The 27286-nt window shown below is 40.6% G+C and overlaps 1 protein-coding gene across 3 annotated transcripts in view; it reads left to right on the top strand.

The window, feature by feature from the left end:
- Positions 1-25265, top strand: part of SLC12A6 (solute carrier family 12 member 6) — a gene marked incomplete at both ends in the record, with an annotated part of 124191 nt that extends 98926 nt beyond the window's left edge. For all 3 annotated transcript variants that reach the window (XM_080706950.1, XM_080706949.1, XM_080706951.1), the window contains 16 exons: positions 3951-4109; positions 4273-4371; positions 4663-4720; positions 9056-9230; positions 10315-10433; positions 10809-10907; positions 13492-13611; positions 14356-14460; positions 14843-15011; positions 18924-19119; positions 19691-19860; positions 20691-20822; positions 21966-22073; positions 22261-22445; positions 23294-23427; positions 25174-25265. In XM_080706950.1, coding sequence (XP_080563076.1) covers positions 3951-4109; positions 4273-4371; positions 4663-4720; positions 9056-9230; positions 10315-10433; positions 10809-10907; positions 13492-13611; positions 14356-14460; positions 14843-15011; positions 18924-19119; positions 19691-19860; positions 20691-20822; positions 21966-22073; positions 22261-22445; positions 23294-23427; positions 25174-25265 — 2120 coding nt within the window. The remainder of the gene's footprint in view (positions 1-3950; positions 4110-4272; positions 4372-4662; positions 4721-9055; positions 9231-10314; positions 10434-10808; positions 10908-13491; positions 13612-14355; positions 14461-14842; positions 15012-18923; positions 19120-19690; positions 19861-20690; positions 20823-21965; positions 22074-22260; positions 22446-23293; positions 23428-25173) is intronic.
- Between the last annotated feature and the right edge of the window lie 2021 nt (positions 25266-27286).

The raw sequence follows: 27286 nt of genomic DNA, 5'->3' as shown, positions 1-27286 counted from the left end.
TATTCTCTCTCTCTCTCTCTCTCTCTCTCTCTCTCTCTGTCTGTCTGTCTGTCTGTGTCTGTCTGTTTGTCTGTCTGTCTGTCTCTCTCTCTCTCTCTCTCCCTCTCTCTCTTAATGTGGTCTTGTTGTGTTGCCTAGTATAGCTTCTAACTCCTAGGCTAAAGGAACCTTCTTGCCTAAGTTGTCTACTGGCACATGCCATCACACCCATCTTTGTGTATTCTTGATAAATTGTCAGTGTCCTTTCTGCTTTGACAGCTATGATAGAATTATTTTTTTGTCACCACATCCACTTGTGTTTTCCTAACTCAGCTAAATTTCCCAAATTCTTTCCTTAAATGACATCTGTTTTAAATTTTAGATCCATAAATTTCTTTGCACATTGTACTAAGGTCGTAGGTACAGTATTGATAGTGAATAAAAAAGATAACAGACATTTGTGGAGCATTCAGTTTGTCTGCTTAGCTTTTACTAATTTTATTAGAAAGATTAACTGCTTTTGTTGTACCAAATCATTTTTTCAGAATATATTTGAACTAAGTGTTGGCTCTATTATTTTATCTGAACTCTGTGGTCTATATGTGGAGTACAGCTCTCAGGTGATGCCCAGGGCGACTGTCATGTCCTAGGTGACATTTTGTGTGTGTTTGTGTGTGGTACTGGGGATGAAACCCAGGAGCATTCTACCTCCAAGCTACAACCCCAGCCCTAATTTTTGTTCTTTATTTTGAAACAGGGTCTCACTAAGTTGAAAAAGGCCTTACTACTTAAGTAGCTGAGGCTATCTGCGAACTGCGTTTTAGCATCCCAAATGCTGGGATTACAAGCGTGTACCACACCCGGCTTCCCAGCCCTATTTTTTATTCTTTATTTTGGAACAGGGTCTCACTGAGTTGCAAAGGACCTCACTAAATAGCTGAGGTTGTCCAAGAACCGGAATCCTCCTGTCTCAGCCTCCCAAATGCTGGGATTACGAACATGTGCCACCAAACCCGGCTTCGTAGGTGACTTTTATGACAAAGGTTAGTCCATGACTTGTTTTGGAGTCTGGACTCCCTGAGTGGATTTACATTAGCACGTTTTTATAGTCCTGGATCAGTGACTCATCACTGTCATCGGGATAACTGGATTTAAGGTATGTACCTCTTTTAGCTATATACCAGAGTTTTTACATAATAAGACTGCCATTGGTTGTTGAACCAGAATCTGGACTGCTGTCTTAGTTGTTTTTTTTTTAAACAATCAAGGTGAAAGCTTTTTAGCAGTTGCCTTTTAAGTTGTTGAAAGGATTGTTTTTGTTTTGTTTTGTTTTGTTTTTTCCAATACAAAGGAGTTTTACTGTGACCGCAGAGTTTGGGATCCAAATCAGACCCTTAACCATGCTGAAAAATTTTGTGGAGGGCTTTCTGGTTGGCTGAAATAGCTTGGATTTTCTTCTTTTTTCCTATCCGCAACAGTCTTTTCTTTTTGAGTGGCGAATCTCAGATACTCCCTTTTTTTTTTTTTTTGGTATTTTTGTTGTTATATTTTTTATTTATTTTTATTTATTTTATTTATTTTTTTATTTTTTTGGTGGTACTGGGGTTCCTGGAAGCCCTTCTACCTCCGGGCTACACTCCCAGACCTATTTTGTATTTTTGAAACAGGGTCTCTTACGCCAGTGCGGCTGGCTTCGAACCTGCGCGATCCTCCTGTCTCCGCCTCCCAAGCGCAGGGATTACAAGCGTGCGCCACCACGCCCGGCTATTTTTTATTTTTTTTAATTTTTAATTTTTTTATTTTTATGGTACTCAGGGTGGAACCCAGAGGCCTTCTACCTCCGGGCTATATTACCAGACCTATTTCATATTTTATTTGGAAACAGGGTCTCACTAAGTTGTTGAGAGCCTCACTAAGTAGCTGAAGCTGGCTTCGAACCCGTGTGATCCTCCTGTCTCAGCCTCCCAAGCGCAGGGATTACAGGCGTGCACCACCTCGCCCAGCTCCCTCGGTCCCTTTTTAGAGAACTTGTAACCACAGTGTGCAGCTGGCCTGCTTTTGTGACATAGCCTTTAAGGGTCTCGAGTCCAGAAGGTCATCAACATACTGCAGGAGGGTATAGCTCAAGTACAGGAAGGAAAACACTGAGCTTCTCCAAAAATAGTGGGGGAGTTTTTAAACCCTTGAGGCAATCGAATTTAAGTGTCTACCCATTTTTGCTTTTAGCTTTTGGGTCTTTTTATTTAAAGGCATACTTTTTTGGCTCACAGGAGTCAGACAGGTATTGAAGAAAGCATCCTTTAAGTTTAAGATATGTATTAGGCTGCAATGGCTGGGAGTGAACTTAGAAGATATACAGGTTAGACACATTGGGATGTAGGGTGACTCTGGTCTGATGGATGATCCACAAGTCCCGTACTGGTTGGTAGTCCTGGCTTTATGGCTTTGACTGGCAAAAGAGTGACACAATGTGTTAATACCATGTTGTTGAAGTCTCTTTAAATGGAGCTGAATTTTTCCATCAGAGGACTGGGACTTTTGCTGGGGTGTTTTTGTTTTGTGTTTGTTTTGCAGTACTGGGGATGGAACCCAGGCGCATTCTACCTCAGAGCTACAGCTTCAGCCCTATTTTTTATTCTTTATTTTGAAACAGGGTCTCACTGGGTTGCAAAAGGCCTCACTAAGTGGCTGAGGCTGTCCGCGAACCGCGATCCTCCTGTCTCAGCCTCCCAAAAGCTGGGATTACAAGTGTGCACCACCACGTCTGGCTTGCTGGGTGTTTTTATTAGCCCAGAAAAGTGAAAAACATATCATCCTTTTTTGACATTAAAGAGAGTCAGAAGAAGCTGGCAGTAGTTAGACCACATAGAATTATGTGTATGGAAGATAAACCGGAGACTGTCACCCAGGACCTGTGGCTTTTCAGTGTTTTTGATGTTGCTGTCGTTATTGAACAGGACTCGTCTCTAGCTCTATCAGATGTTCCTGGTGGGGTTGGCACAGGAGGATGGTAGAGTCGTGTCTCATTTGCTGTACTGGATGCCTGGCCAAATGAGCTAGGAAGTGGTGATGGGTGTCGGTGGAGCTGGCCGCGGCTGTCATGTTGATAGCAGGGCTTTATCTGGTTGTTGTCTCCAATTTTTTTTGACCACATGGGCTGAGGGTGAAGCTTGTAGGTGGAACAACTAGAGTACCCCTGGATTCAATCTCTAGTACTGAAAAGATGAATGAATGCATTAATTAATTAAAAATGAAAAGGAGGGAGGGAGGAAGAGAGTGATAAAAAGATGAGGTAGGGAGGAAAGTATGAGAAGGGGACTGTGAATCTCACTAACACAGGGAGATATGAGGAAGGAAACAAATGAAATAATGTTATATGTATATATGAAGGAATCATTATGACTCTTACTATCATGTACACATAAAATACACCAGTAAAAATGAATTAAAAGAGGCCGGGCATGATGGTGCATGCTTGTAATCCCAGCATTTGGGAGGCTGAGACTGGAGAATTGTGGTTCGTGGACAGCCTCAGCTACTTTATGAGGCCCTCTGCAGCTTAGTGAGACCCTGTTTCAAAATAAAGAATAAAAAATAGGGCAGGGAATGTAGCTAGGAGGTCGAATGCCCCTGGGTTCCATCCCCAGAACCCCCCCCAAAAAAAAGTAAATAATAAAAATTAAGGCTGGGGTGTAGCTCTGAGGTCGAATGCCCCTGGGTTCCATCCCTAGGACCACACACACACACACACAAAAAGGATTAAAAGATTTTTTAACTATGGCAAGGAGTTGTGGGTGTGACTCAGTGGTAGAACACTTGCCTAGCAATGTACAAAGCTCTGAATTTGAGCTATAGCACCACAAAAAAATAAAACGAATTAGAGGAATCTGATTTTGAGTATTGTTTTGATAGGAAATTAAGTATACTCTTACCATACTGATGTTTCTGCTATTCTCTTTTTTCCCATTCAGAGAACCTTTGGAGTAATTATCTACCCAAGGGAGAGATAATTGAAAAGCCCTCAGCCAAATCATCTGATGTCTTGGGAAGTTTAAATCATGAATATGTTCTAGTGGACATCACCACCTCCTTCACTCTTCTGGTGGGGATCTTCTTTCCCTCTGTCACAGGTAACAGCCGGGCTGTCATCTACTTTAGAAGCTGCGAGCCCAGAGAGTGATTTATCTAAGACAGAATTATACTCGTTGGTTTTCTAGATTTACCTCTAGTCTTTGGCACCAGTGTGAACATTGGCATGTCCAGTTACCTCAGTTGTTTTCTCCCTCTCTAAAGGTATCATGGCTGGATCCAACAGATCTGGAGACCTGAAAGATGCTCAGAAGTCTATTCCCATTGGAACAATTCTTGCCATCCTGACCACATCCTTTGTTTGTATCCTTTTCATGGATCCAGTCTTAAGTCATAGAAGCATCCAGTAAACTTAGGGTGATCAGTGCTTTTATCCTGGTAGGAAAAGTATCTCTGTCTTCCCACCTCACTTATTAGACTTATTAGGTAATCTGACCACCTCATATACAAAATTGAAGAAAGATTTTTAGGTTTAGTGAATTTAGCAATTCATTTTACTGATAGGAGAACTATCCTAGGAGACATATCCTGAGTATCCACTTCCTATCTGTGTTAGAGGATAAACAGCAGTTTCCTTGACCCTTAGTATTGCAGATTTAAGCAATGTTGTCCTTTTTGGTGCATGTATTGAAGGAGTTGTTCTCAGAGATAAGTGAGTAGTTAATTTTTTTTTGTAATAATCATGTTTGTCTTCTATGACATCCAACATATCTCCAAGACAATTACAGTCTCAAAAACCCAACCTAAGGTATCAGTAATGACTAAGAAATGGAAAATATCTGTGCTGAGCTATGGGGGCAGACCAGTGGTAGAACACTTGCCTAGTCTGCCTGGCCTGTGTAGTGCCCTGGGTTACATCCCCAGCACTGTAAGAAGGAGAAAGGGGCAAAGGGAAGACAGAATATATATTTCCCTAAGAGATAAGTGAACAGGAAAGGCCAGTATGCTGTGAATATGTGAGATGAAATGAATATAGCTATTCAAAAAGCAGTGCATTTGTCTAAATAATAACATCTATAAAGTTTTCCTATACACCCTCAGACAGAAATAACCAGAGGTTGCCTTTGTGGTTAAGTGTACTGTGTTGTTGCAGTTACCATACTATAGTGCAGCTACTCCTTTTTCATACCACTATCCCCTACTAGATTGAGCTTTTTAAGGACAGGAAGCCTAATGGATGCTATGTAAATACTGTTGAGAAAAATAAATAAGCACAATGTATATAAGTGTATGCATATGTGTATAAGTAACAGTATATATGTGTATATATGTATGTGTATGGTATAGAATATTACTGTACTCTTATAATGGAACGTCCATGGAGCTTTGATAAGTTATATCATAATAGAAAAATTATTGGGGGTATAAATTTGAATACTACTTTAGAAACTGTTGTTTATGCCGGGCATAATGGTATATGCTTGTAATCCTAGCACCTGGGAGGCTGAGACTGGAGGATCACGGTTCACAGCCTCAGCTACTACTTAGTGAGACCCTTTGCAACTCAATGAGACTCTATTTCAAAATAAAGAATTAAAAATAGGGCTGATGATGTAGTTTGGAGGTAGAATGCCCCTAGGTTCCATCCCCAGTACCGCAAAAATAAATAAATAAATAAATAAATAAATAAATAAATAAATAAATACCATCTAAAACTACATGGTATTAAAAATTAGAATAAAAGCTGAGTGTGGTGGTGCACACTTGTAATTCCAGCATTTGGGAAGCAGAGAAAGGAGGATTGCGGTTCATGGACAGCCTCTGCTACTTAGTGAGGCCCTTTGCAACTCAGACCCTGTTTCAAAAATAAAGAAGAAAAAATCATACTGGGGGTGTAGCTTAGAGATAGAATGCCCCTGGGTTCAATCCCTAGCACAAAAAGAAAAAAAATATCAGAACAACAGATAGTGAGAGGAGGAAGAAAGAGTGAGTGATTGGAAATAGACTTTCAGGTGCTGGCAGTGTTCTACTTGTTTTGAATCTCATGGTACTTATATGAGTATTTGCTTCATGGCAGTTTATTGAGATGTACATTTGTTTTTGCACATTATTTTGTGAGTAATATAATTATTAAAACCATAAATAATTAAGGAGATACCTGTCTCGCCCAACAAATTAGTGACTTTTGTTTTGGGTTTTAGGAATTGAACCCAAGGTCATTCTACCACTAAGCTATATCCCCAACCCTTTTTATTTTTTACTTTGAAACAGAATCTCCCTAAGTTTCTGAGATCTTGCTTAGTTTGCTGAGGCTGGCCTACAACCTGCCATTCTCCCGTCTTGGCCTCCCACGTACTGAGATTATAGGCATATGCCATCACACCCTGATTTTTAGTTGTGTGTGTGTGTGTGTGTGTGTGTGTGTGTGTGTGTGTGTGTGTGTGTTACCGGAGATGGTAGGTACTGGAGATGGAACCCAGGGCCATTCTACCTCCAAGCTATCCCCCAGTCCTATTTTTTAGTCTTTTAAACCAGGGTCTTACTGAGTTGCAAAGGGCCTCACTAAGTAGCTGAGGCTGTCTATGAACTGTCCAGTCTCAGCCTCCCAAATGTTGGGATTACAAGTGTGCACCACCACACCCATCTGTACAAGCCTTTTTTAGCATTAAAGTAAAAATTTCCTGGGCGTGGTGGTGCACTCTTGGATTGCAGTTGGAGGACAGCCTCAACTACTTACTGAGGCCCTTCACAACTCAGTGAGACCCTGTTTCAGAATAAAGATTAAAAAATGGGCAGGGGGTGTAGTTCAGAGGTCGAATGCCCCTGGGTTCCATCCACAGACGCACAAAAAAAAAAAAAAAAAACTATGTGGAGGATGTCTGTGCCATAAGACTTGAGCCCTCATGTACTTTTTTTTTTCCCCCCTTTGATACTGGGGATGGAATCCAGGGGCTTTCTACCTCCGGGCTAAACTCTCAGACCTGTTTTATACTTTATTTTCAAACAGGGTCTCACTAAGTTGCTGAGAGCTTCACTAAGTAGCTGAGGCTGGCTTTGAAACTGTGCAACCCTCCTGTCTCAGCCTCCCAAGTACTGGGATTACAAGCATGAGCCACCACACCCAGCTTCATCATGTACTTTCAATGGGAGTAAATTTTCGTATAACTTTTCTGGAAAACAGTTTTGTAGTGACTTTGAAATTTTTTATATGTTGATCCTTTTTTCTCTAGTTATTCTCTCTTAGGAATTTGCCATAAGGAAAAAATATCTTGTATGTCAGTGTAGATATGTGCATAGAGATATAAAAATATTTTGTATAATAGAAAATCAACACTAGTAAAATAAAAAATGTAAATTATGCACTGTTATTCAAACCACCAAATTTTTATTCATGGTTTTATATGATACAGGAAAATGAATATGCTTAAAAAGAATATATAGAAGCCATGCACAGTGGTACATGTGTGTGTGTGTGTGTGTGTGTGTGTGTGTGTGTGTGTGTGTAATTGTAGGTACAGTAAAGTCGTTTTATCTATGTTTTAAAAATATAGTAAATAATGCCGGGCATGGTAGCACACGCTTGTAATCCCCATGCTTGGGAGGCGAGACAAGAGGATCACACAAGTTCGAAGCCAGCCATGCTGGCTTAAGAGACCCTGTTTCCAAATAAAAATATAAAAATAGGTCTGGGATTATAACCCAGAGGTAGAAGGCTTTCCAGGAACCCCAGTACCACCAAAAAAAAAACAAAAACAAAAACAAAAAACCATAGTAAATAGACTAAAATATGCAAAGTACGTGCACTATTTTAAGATTATGGAGTTTTCCTCTGTGTTTTGTATTTTCCTGCATTTTTCCAATTTTCTCCCAACCGCAGATATTTTGAGAATCAGAAGGGGAAAGGTGTAGTTGAAGTTTAGCTCATTTTCTGAAGTTTAGCTCATTTTCTGTTTTTGTTTTTTGTTTTTTTGGGTTTTTTTTTGGTGGTACTGGGGTTCCTGGAAGCCCTTCTATCTCCGGGCTACACTCCCAGACCTATTTTTACATTTTTTTTTTAATTTGGAAACAGGGTCTCCTAAGCCAGCGCGTGCGGCTAGCTTCGAACCTGCGCGATCCTCCTGTCTCTGCCTCCCAAGCGCGGGGATTACAAGCGTGCGCCACCACGCCCGGCACTGTTTGTTTTTTAAATACATGTCAGTGCCTTTGGGGGACAGTACTCAGGATCAAACACAAGTTTGTATCTACTGCTATGCAAGCCCTCTACTATTCAGCTACACCCCTTGTCCCCCATCAGTGTTTTTTTGATCAAAGCTATCTAACTTTACATTTGTTGGGATTATTGTCTACCTCAATTTTGATTCTCTTAATATTATAAATAGAAAACCGGGGCCAAGTGTAGTGGAGCATTCCTGTAATTGGAGGCTGAAAAAGGGACCTCAGGTTCTAGAACAGCCACAGCAGCATAGCAAGACTCTCGGCAACAGAGCAAGACTCTATTTCAAAAATTCTATTTTTGAAATATTTGAGCCGGGCGTAGTGGCACACATTTGTAATCCCAGCATTTGGAAGCTGAGACAGGAGGATTGCAGTTCATGGACAACCTCAGCTACTTAGTGAGGCCCTTTGCAACTCAATGAGACCTTGTTTCCAAATAATAAAAAAATGAGACTGAGGGTGAGGGTGTAGCTCGGAGATAGAATGCCCCTGGGCTCCATTCCCAGTACCACACACACATACCAAAAAAAAAAAAAAAAAAAATTAAGCCAGGCATGGTGGTGCACACTTGTAATCCCAGTACTTGGGAGGCTGAGACAAAAGGATTGCAGGTTTATGACCAACCTCAACTACTTAGTGAGGCCCTCTGCAACTTAGACCCTGTTTCTAAAAAAAAAAGAAGAAAAAATAGGGCTGGGGGTGTATCTAGGAGGTAGAATGCCCCTGGGTGTATGTCTGGGAGGTAGAATGCCCCTGGGTGTATGCCTATCTGGTTTTTCAGGGTTAAGTTGTTTCCAGATGAAATTTCCCCACTGTTTTATCTCCTCCTCAGGTTTGGGGATGCTGTGAAAGGTAATCTGGTAGTGGGCACCTTATCCTGGCCATCTCCATGGGTGATTGTTATTGGCTCCTTCTTTTCAACTTGTGGGGCTGGACTTCAGAGCCTCACAGGTGCACCAAGGCTGCTACAGGCTATTGCCAAGGATAACATCATACCATTTCTGAGGGTGAGTGTCCCCTTCCTATGCCCTCTGCATGTAGGGGTTCTGGGGACTACCAGGGGCATTCTGCGTCCACACTACACCAGAGCCCTTTTTAAAAATAAAAAATGAAAGGTCTCACTAAGTTGCTGGCACTGGGATTGTCTCAGTTCAGTGGCACAAGGACTAGGATTACAGTCACCGCACCTGGCTCCCTATTCTTTTTTCCTAGATTTGCTGGTATTTATGATCTTAGGAATTAATCAATTATAAATATGGAGACGTGGGTCCCTAGTATGCTGAATGTGGTAGTGCACGCGTGTAATCCCAGTACTTGGGTGGCGGAGACAGGAGAATTGGGTTTGTGGCCAGCTTCAGCTACTTGGTGAGGTATTTTACAACTCAATGAGACCCTCTTTTCAACTGAAGAATAAAAAATCAGGTTGGGGATATAGCTCGGAGGTAGAATGCCCCCAGGTTAACTCTTTAGCACCACCAAAAAAGAATTTTAAAAAAATCCCTAGTATGAGTTTATATATTAATGCTGTGAATTTGGAATCAGGGTCTCACTAAGTAGCTGAGGCTGGCATCAAAACTGCAAAACTTGCCCCGCGTGGTGGCGCATGCTTGTAATTCCAGCATTCATTAGGTGGAGACTGGAGGATTGCAGTTCTTTGTCCTCAGCTTCTTAGTGAGGTCCTTTGCAACTCAGTGAGACCCTATTTTTTAAATAAAGAATAAAAAATCGGGCTGGGTGTATAGCTCGGAAGTCGAATGCCCCTGGGATGTATCCCTAATATGGCAAAACAAACAAAAAACTGCGATCCTTCTGTCTCAGGCGCCCAAGTGCTGGGATTACAAGTGTGCATCAACATGGCCAGCTTGAAATTTTTTTAATAACACTGTTGTGTCTGAGATGTTGCTCAGTGGTAAAGCACTTGCCTTGCATTAAGGAAGCCCTAGCTTTGATTCCCAGTACCCCCAAAAAGAAAAGACAAACAAAAAAACACTGTTGTAACACTGTTATCTTTCAGATGCCTGAAACTAGTTAAAAGTAATAGGACATATTGGCTGTGTAGTCCTGTGCTTATATTTTCCCTTCTGTTAACAGGTTTTTGGTCACAGCAAAGCCAATGGGGAACCCACCTGGGCTTTACTTCTAACTGCTGTCATTGCAGAACTGGGGATTCTCATTGCCTCCTTGGATCTTGTGGCCCCAATTCTTTCCATGTAAGAGACACTTATTCTCTTCAGTTATTCTTGCTTAATGACACATAAAATGATTTCATTTAGTGATAATGATGCAGTGAGCCAGATAACTTCATTTTAGTAATAAATTATTATGGTTTTTCCCCTACCTATGTAACTTCAAAAGTTCCTTGACTTTTATATTTTTAAATTTTGTTTTGCGCTCTGTGTGTGTGTGTGTGTGTGTGTGTGTGTGTGTGTGTGTGTGAGAGAGAGAGAGAGAGAGAGAGAGAGACAGACAGACAGACAGACAGACAGACAGACAGGATGGGGATTGAACCTAGGGGCTTGCAAATATTAGGCAAGCACTCTACCACTGAGCTACATCCCCATCCCATTATCTTTTTATTCTTCCAGGTTTTTCCTCATGTGTTACCTCTTTGTGAACCTGGCATGTGCCTTGCAAACATTACTTCGAACACCCAACTGGAGACCCCGATTCCGCTACTACCACTGGTAAGTCTGCTCTTTTTTTCTTTTTCATTACATTTTGGAAAGCAGTCCTGGGGATAGAACCCAGGGGCATTCTATCTCCAAGCTACACACCCAGCCCTATTTTTTATTCTACATTGAAACAGGGTCTCACTGAGTTTCAAAGGTTCTCATTAAGTAGCTGGGGCTGGCTGCGAACAGCAATCCTCCTGTCTCAGCCTCCCAAATGCTGGGATCACAAGTGTGCGCCACCACGCCTGGCTGGAATGAATTCTGAGGTTTTTTGTTTTGTTTTGTTTTTGTTTGTGGTACTGGGGGTGGAACCCAGGGACTTTTCTACCTCTGGGCTATACTCCCAGACCTATTTTTATACTTTTATTTGGAAAGAGGGTCTCAATAAATTGCTGAGAGCTTCAAACCCGTGTGATCCTCCTGTCTCAGCCTCTTAAGCACTGGGATTACAAGTGTGTGCCACCACACCCAACTGTCTTTTTTTAACATTTCAAAAATATTTCAGTTTATTAAAAAAAAAACAATAATTTTCAACTTTTGTTCTTTAAGGGTTAAGAATTCTGATTTCTGAAGCTAGACGTGGTGGCGGATGCTTGTAATCCCAGTACTTAGGAGGCTAAGACAGGCAGATAGCAGGTTTGTGCCCAGCCTCAACTACTGAGTGAGGGCCTCCACAACTTAGTGAGCCCCTGTTTCAAAAATAAAGAATAAAAAATTGGCCGGACATGGTGGCACATGCTTGTAATCCCAGCATTCGCAAGACAGAAGGATCGTGGTTTGCGGACAGCCTCAGCTACTTAGCGCAGCCCTTTGCAACTCAGTGAGTCCCTATTTCAAAATAAAGAATAAATAAGAGAGCTGGGTTTGTAGCTCAGAGGTAGAATGCCCCTGGATTCCACCCCAGTACCCCCCCCCAAAATAAAAGAATAAAAATCGGGCTAGGAGTGTAGCTAGAAGATAGAATGCCCCTGAGTTCAATCCCCAGCACCACACAAAAAAAAAAAAAAAAAAAAAAAAAAAACCGAACAAAAAAAAACCACTGAGTTCTTGATACAGTTCTTTTCTTTGGCCAATCATTTCATTCTGTCTATCTCAACATTCAAGTCTTCCATGAATACCTACTTCCTATTCCACTTTTTTCCTATGATTTTATAGTAACTTAACGCCCACTAAGAATAAGATAGAAACTATAAAATATTTCCAGACTGCTTCAACTTTTAGGTTTCCCATTGCATTTCTATTTTCCTCTTTGCAAAGAAACAGACATCATCCATTTATATCTTACCAGTTTTCATTCTCAAACTCTTTTCATTATAAGAATTTTATTTAGTAATTAAAAGTGTGGGCTACAGAATCAGGTAATCCAAATACATATCTCAGCTTGACTACTTCCTAACTTTTGTAACCTTCAGCGAAGCACAAAACCATGTAAAATTTCATTTTACTCATTTGTAAATGGTAACTAATAAAGTCTAAAGTGTCTAGTACATAGTTAATCTATCTGTGACATGCACCCTCTGCTGCTACTGTGGTTAAGCCTCCCCAGTCCCAAAGGAGTCATTGGAGTTTTTTGGCTACCATCCATTTATTTCTCATCTCTTTCTTCTCATAAGCTAAAAGTTCTTTAAGCTAAGAGTCCTTTATATACTTATTATTCATTCTTCTTTGCTAACTTTCCTTGATCCCTTTCTGACTTCCTTTAGCAATGGTAGGCAGATATGGCCATTAGATGACCCAAAAAAATTAGATTGTCAACTAATTTTAATACTCCTGATCCTCTTTCTAGCTTTAACTTTATTTAAAATTCATTATGAACATGTTTGTATTGATGTTTTGCTTCTGCTATTTTTCTCTCTTCCCTTATTGCTATTAGATCTTAATCTTCAAATGAAAAATTATCCCATTCACACTTTATTTTATATTTCAGAACTGGGGATTGAACCCAGGGGCATTCTGTTTCTGAGCTATATCCCCAGTCTTTTTTTTTTATTCTTTATTTTGAAACAAGGTCTCACTGAGTTGCAGAGGACCTCACTAAGTAGCTGAGGCTGGCCATGAACCTGCGATCCTCCCCAAATGCTGGGATTACAAGCTTGTGCCGCCTGCCTGGCTTCCTATTTACACTTTAAAATTCCTCACAGAGCCAGAAAGTTTCTTCTGTACACAGAAGAACTTCAGTACATTTAGTTGTCCACCTAATCAATACAGATCAACTGTTACCAGTCCATGATAATCATAGAAATTGGGAATAAGCACTTAGAATCTGTTTTACAGTGATTCGGCATTGATTGCTACATGGGCTGAGGGTAGAGCTCAGTATGGTACCTGGTTAGTATGCACACAGCCCTGTGTTTGATCCACAGCACCACAAAAAAATAAAAGCAAAACAAAAATAACATTGCCACAGCATTTCAGGCATATGATAATTTTTCTAGTAATTCGTTTTATTGTATTTTATAAATGTTGTATCTGTTATGGATTGGAATTTTCTTTTACTCTCTCACCACAGATTGTTTGAGAAGCACCCAGCACCTCTCTTTTCTCTGCTGTTTAGAGAAATACTTTTTTGTTTATGATTTTGTTTTTAATTTTCTAGGGCACTCTCTTTCATGGGAATGAGTATCTGTCTGGCTCTGATGTTCATTTCTTCCTGGTATTATGCCATTGTAGCTATGGTAATAGCTGGTATGATCTACAAGTACATTGAGTACCAAGGGTGAGTGTGGATTTCACCTTGATCATGCTAAAAGTACCAAGACTGCCTAGTGTGGTAGAGCCAGCTCAGTGAAAATTACATTAGCACATAACTAAATTTTGCACCCCTTATTCTCTTAACCATCTTAAAAGCTTTTCATTACAAGGTGAACCTGTTGAGAAAGTATGAATGGATCAGTGGAAAATAAGTAAAAGGACATATCCAAATAATGATAATCAATACTTAACAAAGTATAACACAAATATAAATATTTTTGCTAGTTTATTAACTCAAGGGAATCTTTCTGAAATAAAAAATAAAATTAATCCTGAATAATTGTCACAAATAAGACTTTATAACAACGTCTAAAAATAAGGAATAAATGTCATTCTAATTCAGAAGATTACATTGAGTTTTACTAAGTGTTTTATAAATAACTTAACCTCTAGGTCTGTAATAATTTCTTAATCCAATTGCTGCTTTACACCGGTGGTTTGAGTAGATGCACTGAAGGACTGAGCAAGCAACCCTTCCAGCCTTTACCCTGAGCCACTCGTGCAGCGCACTCCGTACAGGGCAGTGTTCATTTACTCACAGTGGTTCATTATGTTAGTAAAAAGCAATCCATAAATCACTAACATGAGTTTTAATCTTCTACCTTGCACGCTTGTTACTTTTAGATTCAGAAAAACTGAACCTAATTTTTTGAAATTATACTTACTGTGGTTTAAATCTTTCTCCGCCCTTCTCTCCTTTTTCTTCTAGAGCTGAGAAAGAATGGGGTGATGGAATCCGTGGGCTGTCCCTCAGTGCAGCCCGGTTTGCCTTGCTTCGGCTGGAGGAAGGACCTCCACACACTAAAAACTGGAGGTAAGGAAATCAACAGAGCTCAGTGGTATTAGGCAGATAGTCAACACAAGAAATGTATGCTTTGTTGATTACAGGATTAAGAAATCATGTGGCCCAAGGAATTGGTATAATGGGCCTGTTTTGAACTATTCCAGACTCTTACAGTCTTTTCTTTTTATGATTTGTGATTGATTTCTGTCATTTATCTTCTTTGAAGATTGGCCAGTTTGGGATAATACTAGGGGCATTAAAAATAACTTGGTATTCTCATCCTGTCATTTCTCTTACCTCTTCCTTTTGTCAAATTATATGTGTTATGTGGATCTCTGAATTAAAGGGTAGAATTTTCATGCCATTTCCCAAATCCAGTGTTTTCTCTCCTCCACCCCAAACCTCTTTACAGGCCTCAGTTGCTTGTATTACTGAAACTAGATGAAGACTTACATGTCAAGCATCCTCGCCTCCTCACCTTTGCCTCACAGCTTAAAGCAGGAAAGGGTCTCACTATTGTGGGTTCTGTCATTGTGGGGAACTTCCTGGAGAACTATGGTGAAGCTTTAGCTGCTGAGCAGGTAAGAGCCAAGATTTATTGACTTAGTGGAACTTAGCTTACGGCTTTATGGTGTTACATAAGACTTCAGACTTCTAAATTAATCCCTTTCTTGTGTGATTTAGGAGGTTTCCTGCTTAGTGATGTATGTCTTCTTCATCTTTCTTTTTCCTTTCTTTTTCTTTTGTGGTGGTTGGAATTGAGAACTGAACTTGCTCACATATGCTAGGCAAGCAGCCACATCGCCAGCTCTTTTTTTCAGACAGGTTCTGGCTAGATTGCCCAAGCTGGCCTCAAACTTGTGATCTGTTTCAGCCTCCTGAATAGCTGGGGTTATAGGCACACACCACCATGTCTGGCAAGTGCTGACTTGGAACATTCATATTTTCCCAAATAATAAGATGAGCCAGGAGACAGATGTTTATTCTTCTACACTGTAAGATTATCAGGCCTATAAGTTATTATTTCTTGTGGTGTCTGGGATTGAACCCAAGAGCATTCTACCTCCAGTTATTTATCCTTTTTTTTTGATGGTGGTGGTGGTACTGGGGTTCCTGGAAGCCCTTCTACGTCCGGGCTATACTCCCAGACCTATTTTATATTTTTTTATTTGGAAACAGGGTCTCTTAAGCCAGCGAGGCTGGCTCTAAACCAGCGCTATCCTCCTGTCTCCACCTCCCAAGCACGGGGATTACAAGCATGTGCCACCATGCCCGGCATTTATTCTTTATTTTGAAATATGGTCTAAGTTGCAGGTGGCCTAAGTAGCTGAGGCTGGCTGCAAACCCAGATCCTCCTGTCTTAGCCCCCAAGTACTGGGATTTCAAGCATAGAAATTATTTACAAATAGATTTCAATTATTAGTCTAACAGTGAGAGGTCATGTAAATAAATCTATCCTTTGAACTTTGAGCAGGCTTCCTAAATCTTGTGACAAGGGGCAAAAGAAGCAACTTTTCTTCGTCTTACTAACTTATTTGATATCATGAGCAGGATTTCATTGTTTCTGGATAGCTGAACTGAACATGAAAGGTTCTATCTGAAGAAGGGAATAGTTTTCACTCTAATATTTATTGGTTTTCCCAGCTTCCCCCTTCCCCCACTTGAAGTACTGGGGATTAAACCCAGAGCCTTGCACATGCTAGGCAAGCAGTCTACCACTGAGAAATACCCAACTAATCCTGTTGGATTATTTATTATAAATGATAGAATTAATCCTGTTGTTTGGGAACTTTTTCAGTTACATCTCAAAAATTTTACTGGATTTCATTTTTAAATGCTTTGAAACCTTAAAAACTAGAGATGCTGAGAACCATTAGTTTAGAATGATGGTAAAAATTAATTTTAAAAAAGAGCACAGTATTGTATATTAATGTTCTTATCCTAACTTCACCACTGACTTAATCTTTGCCTTTGGGAAAGCAGATCCATTTTATACACAAAGAGAGTAAATTAAAAGTAATTGAGATATTATCTGACTTAACTAAATAAAAGAATCATAAATACAAGTGTCATCAATATTCACTGTTAAAATGTCAAAAAGAATAAAAGAATAGAAGCAGCAAAAAGGAAAACTTACCTGAGGAAACTTTGAGGTGAAACTGAATCATCAGATTGAATTTCTGGAAAGGTAAGTCAGGACATGACCAGGGTGAGAAAGGAAGGACATTATGTTCACACTAGTGAACGTACCTGGGTCAACACAGAAAGCATGACTTTATTTTATTTTACTTTTGGTACTGGGGATGGAACCCAGGGGCATTCTACCTCCAAGCTACACCCCCAGTTCTATTTTTTATTCTTTATTTTGAAACAGGGTCTCACTGAGTTGCAGAGGGCCTCACTAAGTAGCTGAGGCTGTCCACACACCGCGATCCTCCGGTCTCAGCCTCCCTAATGCTGGGATTACAAGCGTGCGCCACCACGCCCAGCTGAAGAAAAGCATGACTTTAGATAAATGAGAGAGAAAACAGTAGACTAGTGGAAGGAAAAAAAGATTAAGGAAGGAAACCATTCAAATTATGTTATGTCCATATATATAGGTATCATTAGCAGTATCATTTAACATGTACTGGGAGGGGAGGTGGTATGTGGGGAGAGAAAAAAAAAAGGAATAGAATTTAAGCCATGAAAACACATGGAAAAGCCGGGTGTGGTGGCGCACGCTTGTAATCCCAGCATTCAGGAGGCTGAGACAGGAGGATCTCAGTTTGAAGACAGCGTCAGCTACTTAGTGAGGCCTTTTGCAACTCAGTGAGACACTGTTTCAAAAAATAAAGAATAGCCAGGCGTGGTGGGCGCACGCTTGTAATCCCCGCACTTGGGAGGCAGAGACAGGAGGATCGCGCAGGTTCGAAGCCAGCCGCGCTGGCTTAAGAGACCCTGTTTCCAAAAATAAAATAGGGCTGGGAGAGTAGCCCAGAGATAGGCTTCCAGGAACCACAGTACCACCAAAAAAAACAAAAACAAAAAAATAAAGAAAGAATAAAAAATAGGGCTGGTAGTGTCACTCAGAGGTAGAACACCCCTGGGTTCCATCCCCAGTACCCCCCCCCCCACACACACACACACCGACAAGTTACTTAGGGAATTTTAAAAAATTTACGAAGAGCCGGGCGTGGTGGCGCACGCTTGTAATCCCCGCGCTTGGGAGGCAGAGACAGGAGGATTGCGCAGGTTCGAAGCCAGCCGCGCGCGCTGGCTTAGGAGACCCTGTTTCCAAAATATAAAATGTAAAAAGAGGTCTGGGAGTGTAGCCCGGAGGTAGAAGGGCTTCCAGGAACCCCAGTACCACCAAAAAAAAAAAAAAAAAATTTACGAAGAAACCCCAACTTTCTAAAGGAACTCCCTTTATAGATTATTAATATTATAATATTCTTTGTAACTTTTTTAAATTTAAAGGTGTGATAGTAAATAAATGTAGTCCTTTATATTCCAAAAATCAAAGAAAGAAAGTCTGTCAGATATTTGCTTCATGGGGATCATTATGCTCAAATTTTGGGTATGTTACAAAGGAAGAAAGACAGAACAGAGAAAAAAGCAAATAAACTGTATGTAGACAACCAGCTGTAGATGTAAAAATATGCAGCAAACACTTAGAAGGTGAAAAGACAAAGATGGTATTTTACTGGAACAAATTTATTTATTTATTTATTTATTTATTTATTTATTTATTTATTTATTTATTGCGGTACTGGGGATGGAACCCAGGGGCATTATACATCTGAGCTATACCCCCAGTCCTTTTTTTTTTTTTTTTTTAGTCTTTTTAATTTTGAAATAAGGTGTCAGTAAGTTGCAAAGAGATTAAGTAGGTGAGGCTGTCCGTGAACCACGAACTTCCAGTCTCAGCCTCCCAAATGCTGGGATTACAAGCGTGCATCACCATGCCTGGGTGTAGAACAAATTTAATTTTTTGACATATTTATAGGAAATGGCAGAGTTTAGAAAGAGATATGGTAGCTAGGCATGATGGTGCACGTTTATAATCCCAGTACTTGGGAGGATAAGACAGGAAGATAGGTTTGTGACCAGCCTCAACTTCTTAGGTCCTCTGCAACTTAATGAGGCTGTTTCAAAAAAATAAAGAATAAAAAATAGGGCTGGGTGCCAGGCGTGTGCACTTGGGAGGTGGAGACAGGAGGATTGCGCAGGTTCGAAGCCAGCTGTGCCTGTTTCCAAATATAAAAGTATAAAATAGGTCTGGGAGTGTAGCCCAGAGGTAAAAGGGCTTCCAGGAACTCGAGTACCACCAAAAAAAAAAAAAAATAGGACTGGGTATGTAGCTCGGAGGTAGAATACCCCCCTTTACAAAAAAAAAGGGGGGGGGTAAGTCCCTAGTACTGACAAAAAAAAAGGAGGTGGATGGAGTAGGGAGAATAATAATTTACAGGGCCTGGGTGAAACATTCATTGCTGTGGCTCTGTCTCTTTCAGACCATTAAGCATCTAATGGAGGCAGAGAAGGTAAAAGGATTCTGCCAGCTGGTGGTGGCTGCCAAGCTGAAGGAGGGCATTTCCCACCTCATCCAGTCCTGCGGCCTTGGCGGCATGAAACACAACACGGTGGTGATGGGCTGGCCTAATGGCTGGCGCCAAAGCGAAGATGCTCGTGCTTGGAAGACATTCATTGGTATAAAACTTTTCCATTTTAACCTGATGGTCAAAAGAGGGGATGGAGTTAAATTCTTGTGGCCTTAACCATACCTCCTAGCTTCCTAAAGTAGAGACTATGCCATTGCTAAAAACTCACAGTAGGAACAACCTCACTTACCCACCTTCTCTACCTTTACCTTAATGACCATGAGATGTCGATGTCTGTCAAGTTTTGTGATAGGAATTGTCTCCAAAATTGCCATGTTTTTACTTAAGATTTTTATACTGATGTCCTCACAAGAATTGGAAGGATTGTCCTTGAGCCTCAGAAACTCCTAAATAATAATAATCTCCTGAATTCACATATGGAAATATTCCAAAAAGGGTATATCTAGTAAAATAAGCCATGGTTTTCAATACAAATCTATTAGCTATTCAAATTTCTCTCAATGATTTATGCTACTTACTGGAGTATAACTTATTATGTATATAGGCACCTTTCTGAACGAAATGTAAAAAGCATCTTCCTTGCTTTCCTAACATGGTGGGAGGCAGAGCAAACCTGAGGATTCTTTGCTTATCCTGATTCTCTTCTTTTTCCTCCTTAGGTACAGTTCGGGTGACGACTGCTGCCCATCTTGCCCTTCTGGTGGCTAAAAACATCTCCTTCTTTCCCAGCAATGTGGAACAGTTTTCTGAAGGCAACATTGATGTGTGGTGGATTGTGCATGATGGGGGGATGCTGATGTTATTACCATTCCTACTAAAACAGCACAAGGTATTTAAACAACTTTTTAAAAGTTTTTCTCTAGCTGGGCATGGTAGCACATGCTTGTAATCCCAGCATTTGGGAGGCTGAGACAGGAAGATCACAGTTCATGGACAGCCTCAGCTACTTAGTGAGGGGTTTCTACAACTTAGTGAGACCCTGTTTCAAAAATAAAGAATAAAAAATAGGGCTGGGGGTATAGTTTGGGTTTCATTCTCAGTACCAAAGAAAGAAAGAAAGAAGGAAGGAAGGAAGGAAGGAAGGAAGGAAGGAAGGAAGGAAGGAAGGAAGGAAGGATTGGGCTGAGGGTGTAGCTCGGAGGTAGAATGCCCCTGGGTTCCATCCCCAGTACCACCAAAAAACAAAAAAAGAAAGGCAAAATCCTCTCACAGAAAGCCTAGGATATATATTGTGTATATATCTGCTCATTCTCTGTTAAGATTAATTAAACTGAAATTTAAGCCGGGTGTGGTGGCACATGGTTTATAATCCCAGTACTTGGGAGGCTGAGAAAGGAGGATCCCAGTTCAAGAAACAGCCTCAGCTGCTTAGTGAGGCCATTTGCAACTCAGTGAGACCCTCTTTCAAAATAAGGAATAAAAAATAAGGCTGGGGGTGTAGCTCAGAGGTAGAGTGCCCCAAGGTTCATCCCCAGTACCACAGAAAAAAGAAAGGAGGACTATTTCCAGCATAGCTCTAAGTAAATTTTTTTTCTGAAAAGGGTGTGGTAAGCCAGATAAGTTTGGGAATCGATGTTCTAGGCCAGAATGCCTCATGTTTTAAGAGATAACTTTTTTTGCCATCTTCTAAATTTTCATGTCCACATGGCACTTGATCAGGTGTGGCGAAAATGCAGCATACGGATCTTCACGGTGGCTCAGCTAGAAGACAACAGCATCCAGATGAAAAAGGACCTGGCCACCTTCCTGTATCACCTGCGCATCGAGGCAGAGGTGGAAGTGGTAGAGATGGTGAGAATGCAGGGTTTGAGACAGAAGAGACCACCAGTCTCCAGCCCCAACTCTAGAATATTTTCTGGCTTGGGAAATTGCTCAGCTATAAATGTGGATTAATACCTAGTTCCAGCAAAATCCTAATTATAATACTTATAGATAAGTATAATACATAAATGATCTATGGTATTGCTCTTGGTTTTGCTTTCTTGTTTTATTATACGGCCATTATATTTCTGCCATATTCTTATATCTGCTTAATGTACTTCTTTTTTTTTTTTTTTTTTCAGGTCTGGGGATGGAACCCAGGGGCATTCGACCTCTGAGCTACAGCCCCTGCCCTATTTTTTATTCTTTAGTTTGAAACCGGGTCTCACTGAGTTGCAGGGGGCCTCACTAAGTAGCTGAGGCTGTCCGCGAACTGCGATCCTCCGGTCTCAGCGTCCCACATGCTGGGATTACGCCCAGCTGCTTAATGTACTTCTCTTCATTCTTAATTCATGCTTAAATACACACCACTAGAGTTAAAAGTACAGACTAGAGCCGGGTGTGGTGGTACACACTTGTAATTCCAGTACTTGGGAGGCTGAAACAGGATTGCAGGTTTGCAGCCAGCCTCAGAGACTTAGAAGGCCTTCTGCAACTTAGTGAGACCCTGTTTCAAAATAAAGAATAAAAAATAGGGCTGAGGGTGTAGCTTAGAGGTAGAATGCCCCTGGGTTCCATCCCCAGGGCCACAAAAAAAAAAAAAGTATGGACTAGAACTTTTGTGTTTTGCATTTCAAGGAACATAAGTCATGAATAGAGTATAGAAAAGACTTAAAGCCAGTGGACTTGATCTGAAACCATAAAATAATAAGGGGTTTATGTAGTTCAAAGACTAAGCAAAATAGGAGTTAAAGTTAATATTGTGAGCTTGGTGTGGTGGCACATGCTTGTAATCTAGTACTTGGAAGGCTGAGACAGGAGGATTCCGGGTTTGAGGACAGCCTCAGCAACTTAGGCTCTCATCAACCTGATGAGACCATTTCCAAGTAAAGAAATAAAATCAGACTGGGGGTGTAGCTCAGAGGTAACACCTTTTCTGATTTAAATCAGTGAATGGCTTATCCTTTTTTCTCCTTTGTGCATTTTGCCCACATCGTGTGATGTCTGTGGCAGCATGACAGTGACATATCAGCTTATACTTATGAGCGCACTCTGATGATGGAGCAAAGGTCCCAGATGCTCCGGCACATGCGGCTCTCCAAAACAGAACGAGACAGAGAGGTGAGACTTTGCTGCCTGGCTCTGAGGAGTTTCCCTGAAAGGCGAGAGAATCATTTGTGTTTTCACCAAGTGACAAAGCCTTACCTTCTCACTATGTCAGTTATCCTGATATAACCCCATTAATGTTTCGGAATAGTTAAAGCATTAAAGAAATCTAGGTAGAATAACTTTGTTGGGCCTTCCTCAGGCACAGTTGGTGAAAGACCGGAACTCAATGCTGCGATTGACCAGCATTGGCTCTGATGAGGATGAAGAGACAGAAACCTATCAGGAGAAGGTGCACATGACTTGGACAAAAGACAAGTACATGGCATCCCGGGGACAAAAAGCCAAGTCAATGGAAGGATTCCAGGATCTACTTAACATGCGTCCGTAAGTCTTCCCACTCACCGGCTGATCACATAGTCTAGTATCCTAGTCAGTGGCACTCACACAACTGCCTGGACATAGACTGGAGTCTGTTCATTTCAAATCCAGCCATCTTCTCTTGTTTGCCTGTGCTGAACATTGTAGACAGGCTCTAACCACCTTCTTTAGCTCTGTATAGATCATCTCCATACTGTTTTGGTATTTTATAAGCAAATCAGAATTTTTATAAGAAAACAGAATGACAAAACTCAGAATATTTTATTATCTTTTCTTTCTTTTTTTTTTTTTTTTTTTGCAGTACTGGGGATTGAATCCAGGGGCATTCTACCTCCAAGCTACACCCCCGCCCTATTTTTTATTTATTTTGAAACAAGGTCTCACAAAGTTGCAGAGCTGGTCTTGCTAAGTAGCTGAGACTGGCTGCGAACCTGCAATCCTCCTGTTTCAGCCTCCCAAGTACTAGAATTAAAAGTGTGAGCCACCACGCCTAGCTTAAAACTCAGAATATTATTATCATAAGAAAATTATTTTACTTACTGCTTTATCCATAATCAAGTGAAAAGGCTCTGGATCTCAAATTTTTATTAGCTTTTGTGGTACTAAGGATTGAACCCCAGGAGTGTTCTACCTCCAAATTACACTTCAGACCTATTTTATTTATTTTGAAACAAGGTCTTACTAAATTAAATTACCAAGGCTAATCACAAATTTTTTATCCTTTTGTCTCAGTCTCACAAGTACTGGGATTAAGGCATATACCACCCTGCCCAACTAGGTCTCAAGTATTTTTAGATTAACTGAAGCTCTAGTTTACTTTTTACCCTAACTACCTCTGCTTCTTTTCCATCCAGCGATCAGTCCAATGTGAGGCGAATGCACACAGCAGTGAAGCTCAATGAGGTTATAGTTAACAAATCCCATGAAGCAAAGCTGGTTTTGATGAACATGCCAGGACCACCTCGAAACCCAGAGGGTGATGAAAACTGTATCCTTTCCAAGAGGGGAGCTCCCAGTAGGGAAAATCTTCATAGCAACAACTAGGAAACTATAAATGCAACTGTATCTCACGTTCCCTCTTTGAAAAAGACTTATTTTTTGCAGTCCTGGGGATGGAACCCAGGGACCTTCTACCTCTGGGCTATATTCCCAGACCTATTTTATATTTTGTTTGGAAATAGGGTCTCACTAAATTGCTGAGAGCCTCACTAAGTAGCTGAGGCTGGCTTTGAACCTGCGCGATCCTCCTGTTGTGAGATTGATTATTCTCCTTTTGGGAAGCTGGAGGTATATAATATATATTCCCTAAAATGATTTTTTTTTTTTTTTTGCAGTACTGGGGATGGAACCCAGGGGCATTCTACCTCTGAGCAAAACTCCCAGGCATGCATATATATATAATGTGTTTTTTTTTTAACAACAGTCTCGCCAAGTTGCAGAGGGCCTAAGTTGCTGAGGCTGTCCACAAACCTCGATGCTCCTGTCTCAGCCTCCCAAATGCTAGGATTACAAGCATGCACCACATGCCTGGCTCCTAAACTGATTTTTGAGTGGTATATTTATAGCATGTCACTATTATTAAGTGACAATCCTAGAAACAAAATACCCACATCTTTCTTTTCAGGTTCTACCTACTTTATAAAGCTCGTCCTTGTGGGTGGAGTTAAGGGAGAAGCAGGTGAAGTGAAACCCCTTTAACAGGAGGAAGAGATACGAATTCTTCCACATACCTTCAGTATTATTTTGTTTTTGTAGGGTTTTTTTTGTTTTGTTTTTTGTTTTTTTCAGTACTGGGGATTGAACCTAGGGGTATTCTACCTCCGAGCTATACCCTCAGCCCTATTTTTTTTTTTTTTTTTTTTGTGTGTGTGTGTGTGTGTGTGTGTGTGTGTGTGTGTGTGTGTGTGTTACTAGAGACAGACCCAGGGGCATTCCACCTCCAGGCTACACCCCCAGTCCTGTTGTTTTATTCTTCATTTTGAAATAGGGTCTAAGTTGCAAAGGGCCTCACTGAGTAGCTGAGGCTGGCCAAGAACTTGTGATCCTCCCGTCTAAGCCTCCCAAATGCTGGGATTACAAGCGTGCACCACCAAGCCCAGCTTTTATTTATTTTGAAAAAGGACTTCACTAATTTGCTTCGGGCTTTATGAAGTAGCTGAGGCTGTCCGTAAACCTGCGATTCTCCTATTTCAGCCTCCCAAATCCTGAGATTACAAGCGTGCACAACACCTGGCTCCAGGATTGTTTTTATTATAACCTTTCAGCACTGTAGCAACATAGACTGGCCCATTACTACCATTAAGGAAGAGGCTAAAAATGGAAAAAAGAATTGGCAGAAAAACCTGGCTGAAGCAGTTTCCCTTGGAAACGAGTTGGGTGCTCTCTGGGAATCATATAAGCTGCATTATGTTTTTTTCTTTTTCTTCATTTTTTTTTGCATTTGTTTTATTTTACCACTTAAAATAACATTATTTGTGGGATTCTCTATTGTTTAATAACATTTAGAAAATACCTGACAAATGGGAAAAGTCTTGTATTATATCAGTAAAAGGACTAGGGACTGAATCCCTGGATTGGTTCATAGGGTTAAACTGAATCCATAGCTCAGACTTTTCCAACTCTGAATTTACATTAAGGCAAGTTTGTTGCTGCTACATTTCTATAGCCAGATAAAATCAGATGATGATGATGCTAGGTTGCAAACTCTTGTTTGTCTCCTTGACAAAGTGTGAAGACATGGAGTTCCTAGAAGTCCTCACCGAGGGACTGGAGCGAGTTCTCCTTGTCCGGGGTGGAGGCAGTGAAGTGATCACCATTTATTCATAACCCAGCCCTGAGTGACTCTGCCTGGTCTCACCTTTCCTAAAAGGCTTCCATCCTCCATGGAAGTGACAGCTCTTTACTACCACTCCCACTCAACGAGAGGTCTGTGTTCTCTACACATCACACTGAACTTTTGATGAGCTGAACCTCAAGTACTAGTGCAAAAACATACAAGTATGCTCTTGGCTCCCACATAATCTGCTGTCCTGAAAAAAAGGAGCAGATAGTCCCTCAACATCAGAAGAATGGTCAAGTCTTAAAAGCTATTTCCATACCAGTAGAAGGTAACTTAGAATTAACAAGCAAAGCTAAAAATGGAAGCCTTTTAGTGCTGCTGAAGGTAGTAAATTGTTAAAAGGGCTGCTAGAAATTCAACTAGAGACAAAAAGCAAGTACATTATCTCAACATTAAAGATGAGTTTCAGCAGTCAGTCAATGATGAACCACAGGGGTAAGCAGCCAGAGAGAGCCTCGCCTAAGAATTCATGGCCAGGTATAATGGGGGCCCTTCTATCCTTGTGAAGGTAACATGTGGCAAGCCAAGACGGAAACCTTTTTAAGCTAATTTTCTTTAGGGTACCTACTACTCTGGGACTCTTATATTATATTAAGGTACTAATATACAAAACCTGAAACATGGCTACAGCTTCTATTTCTTATTCAAAACACCCCCCCATGTATAGATACAGTTTAAGTATCTATACTGTGTCAGTATATATTTCAGCTGTTTAATTCTCTGAACTCAAAATCCATTTTGTAATGGATTTTGAGGTGATATTACCATGAAAAAAATGTTTTTGAAGTAAAAATTATTTCTTCCAAATGGCTGAACTAAGAGAACTGCAAGAGTATGTAAGATTGAATGAAGTATAGTATATGGATATGTGTGACAAGGACAGAGCAAACGGGCTGCTATCTAAGAAACATAGGTCATGATGTACACTGATCATTAGGCTCTCCTTTCCTTGTTTTATGCCCTGAGTTAACAGGCCTGGGTCAAAAAATCGTAAGCAACAAACACTAGTGAGACTGGCTAAAACATTCTCTGAAAGTTTTAGGATATCTTTTAAAGGTGGAATTCAGTAGTGGAATTGGAAGTTCTAGAGCCATATTCTTTCCATAGTGCCAAACTTACTGAGCTGCTATTCTCCTTACCTACTTAGAATGGCATATACACTGGTAATGGCCTGGCTAAAAAAAAAAAAAAAAAAAAAAAAAACTGTCCTTGTCGTTCACTAAGTATGGCCTCATCTCCAAAGCCATAGTTAAGACAGAGGCACTCACCTATACACACAAAGTATGAGCATTTTATTCTTCTTAATCTGATTATACAAACTTGGCTCTGAACTAAAAGATTATCCAGGTCAACAGTCTTCTGCTGTTTGTTTTGTTTTCAGGAAGTCCTAAAATGTGCCAAGGAAATACTTGCACAGCTCAGCTTTTTATTTACTTACTGATCACAAAACACCTAGCTTACAAGCCATGGGGAAACTGTGGCTGACCAGTAATATCAAGTATGTAAAATCGTCATTTCTTTTACAAGATATGTATTTAAGAAACCGTCTTCTTGCCTATATTCATGACTTTTAAATTTCAGTTTATTAATGACAAATAGTGCCACTCTTCTCTGATTATCCAACAGGATATAAAACAAGCTGACTCTAGTTGTAGTTGTTACTGATAATTCATTTGGCCCACAGAGACAGAGAAAACCTTTCAGTGTGGCTTAAGGAATTGTCATTTGATTTGTTCCCTTTACTTTTCTTTGAGCCCACTCAGGGTGGCAAAGCAAATGGGATCTTAAGCCTTTTTCTGTTCCTTCTTGCAGAGTAGGAGCAGTTTACAGCTCCCATTCCAACACTCGCTTCACAGTTCAGTAGAGTGGTAATGGTATAGTGGGGGACTCAAGATCTGAAAGACCCATAATGTCAAGGTCAGCCTGCCCAGAAATGCCCTAATATTTACACATACCCCCAGCCAGAGTGATATATATTTTTTTCTCCATACAGGACAAATATGGGCAG

Source organism: Muscardinus avellanarius, assembly GCF_963383645.1.
Source record: "Muscardinus avellanarius genome assembly, chromosome: 12".
NCBI classification, from domain to species: Eukaryota; Metazoa; Chordata; class Mammalia; order Rodentia; family Gliridae; genus Muscardinus; species Muscardinus avellanarius.
The sequence above is the reverse complement of the archived record's forward strand: the minus strand, read 5'-3'. Positions and strand labels throughout refer to the sequence as shown.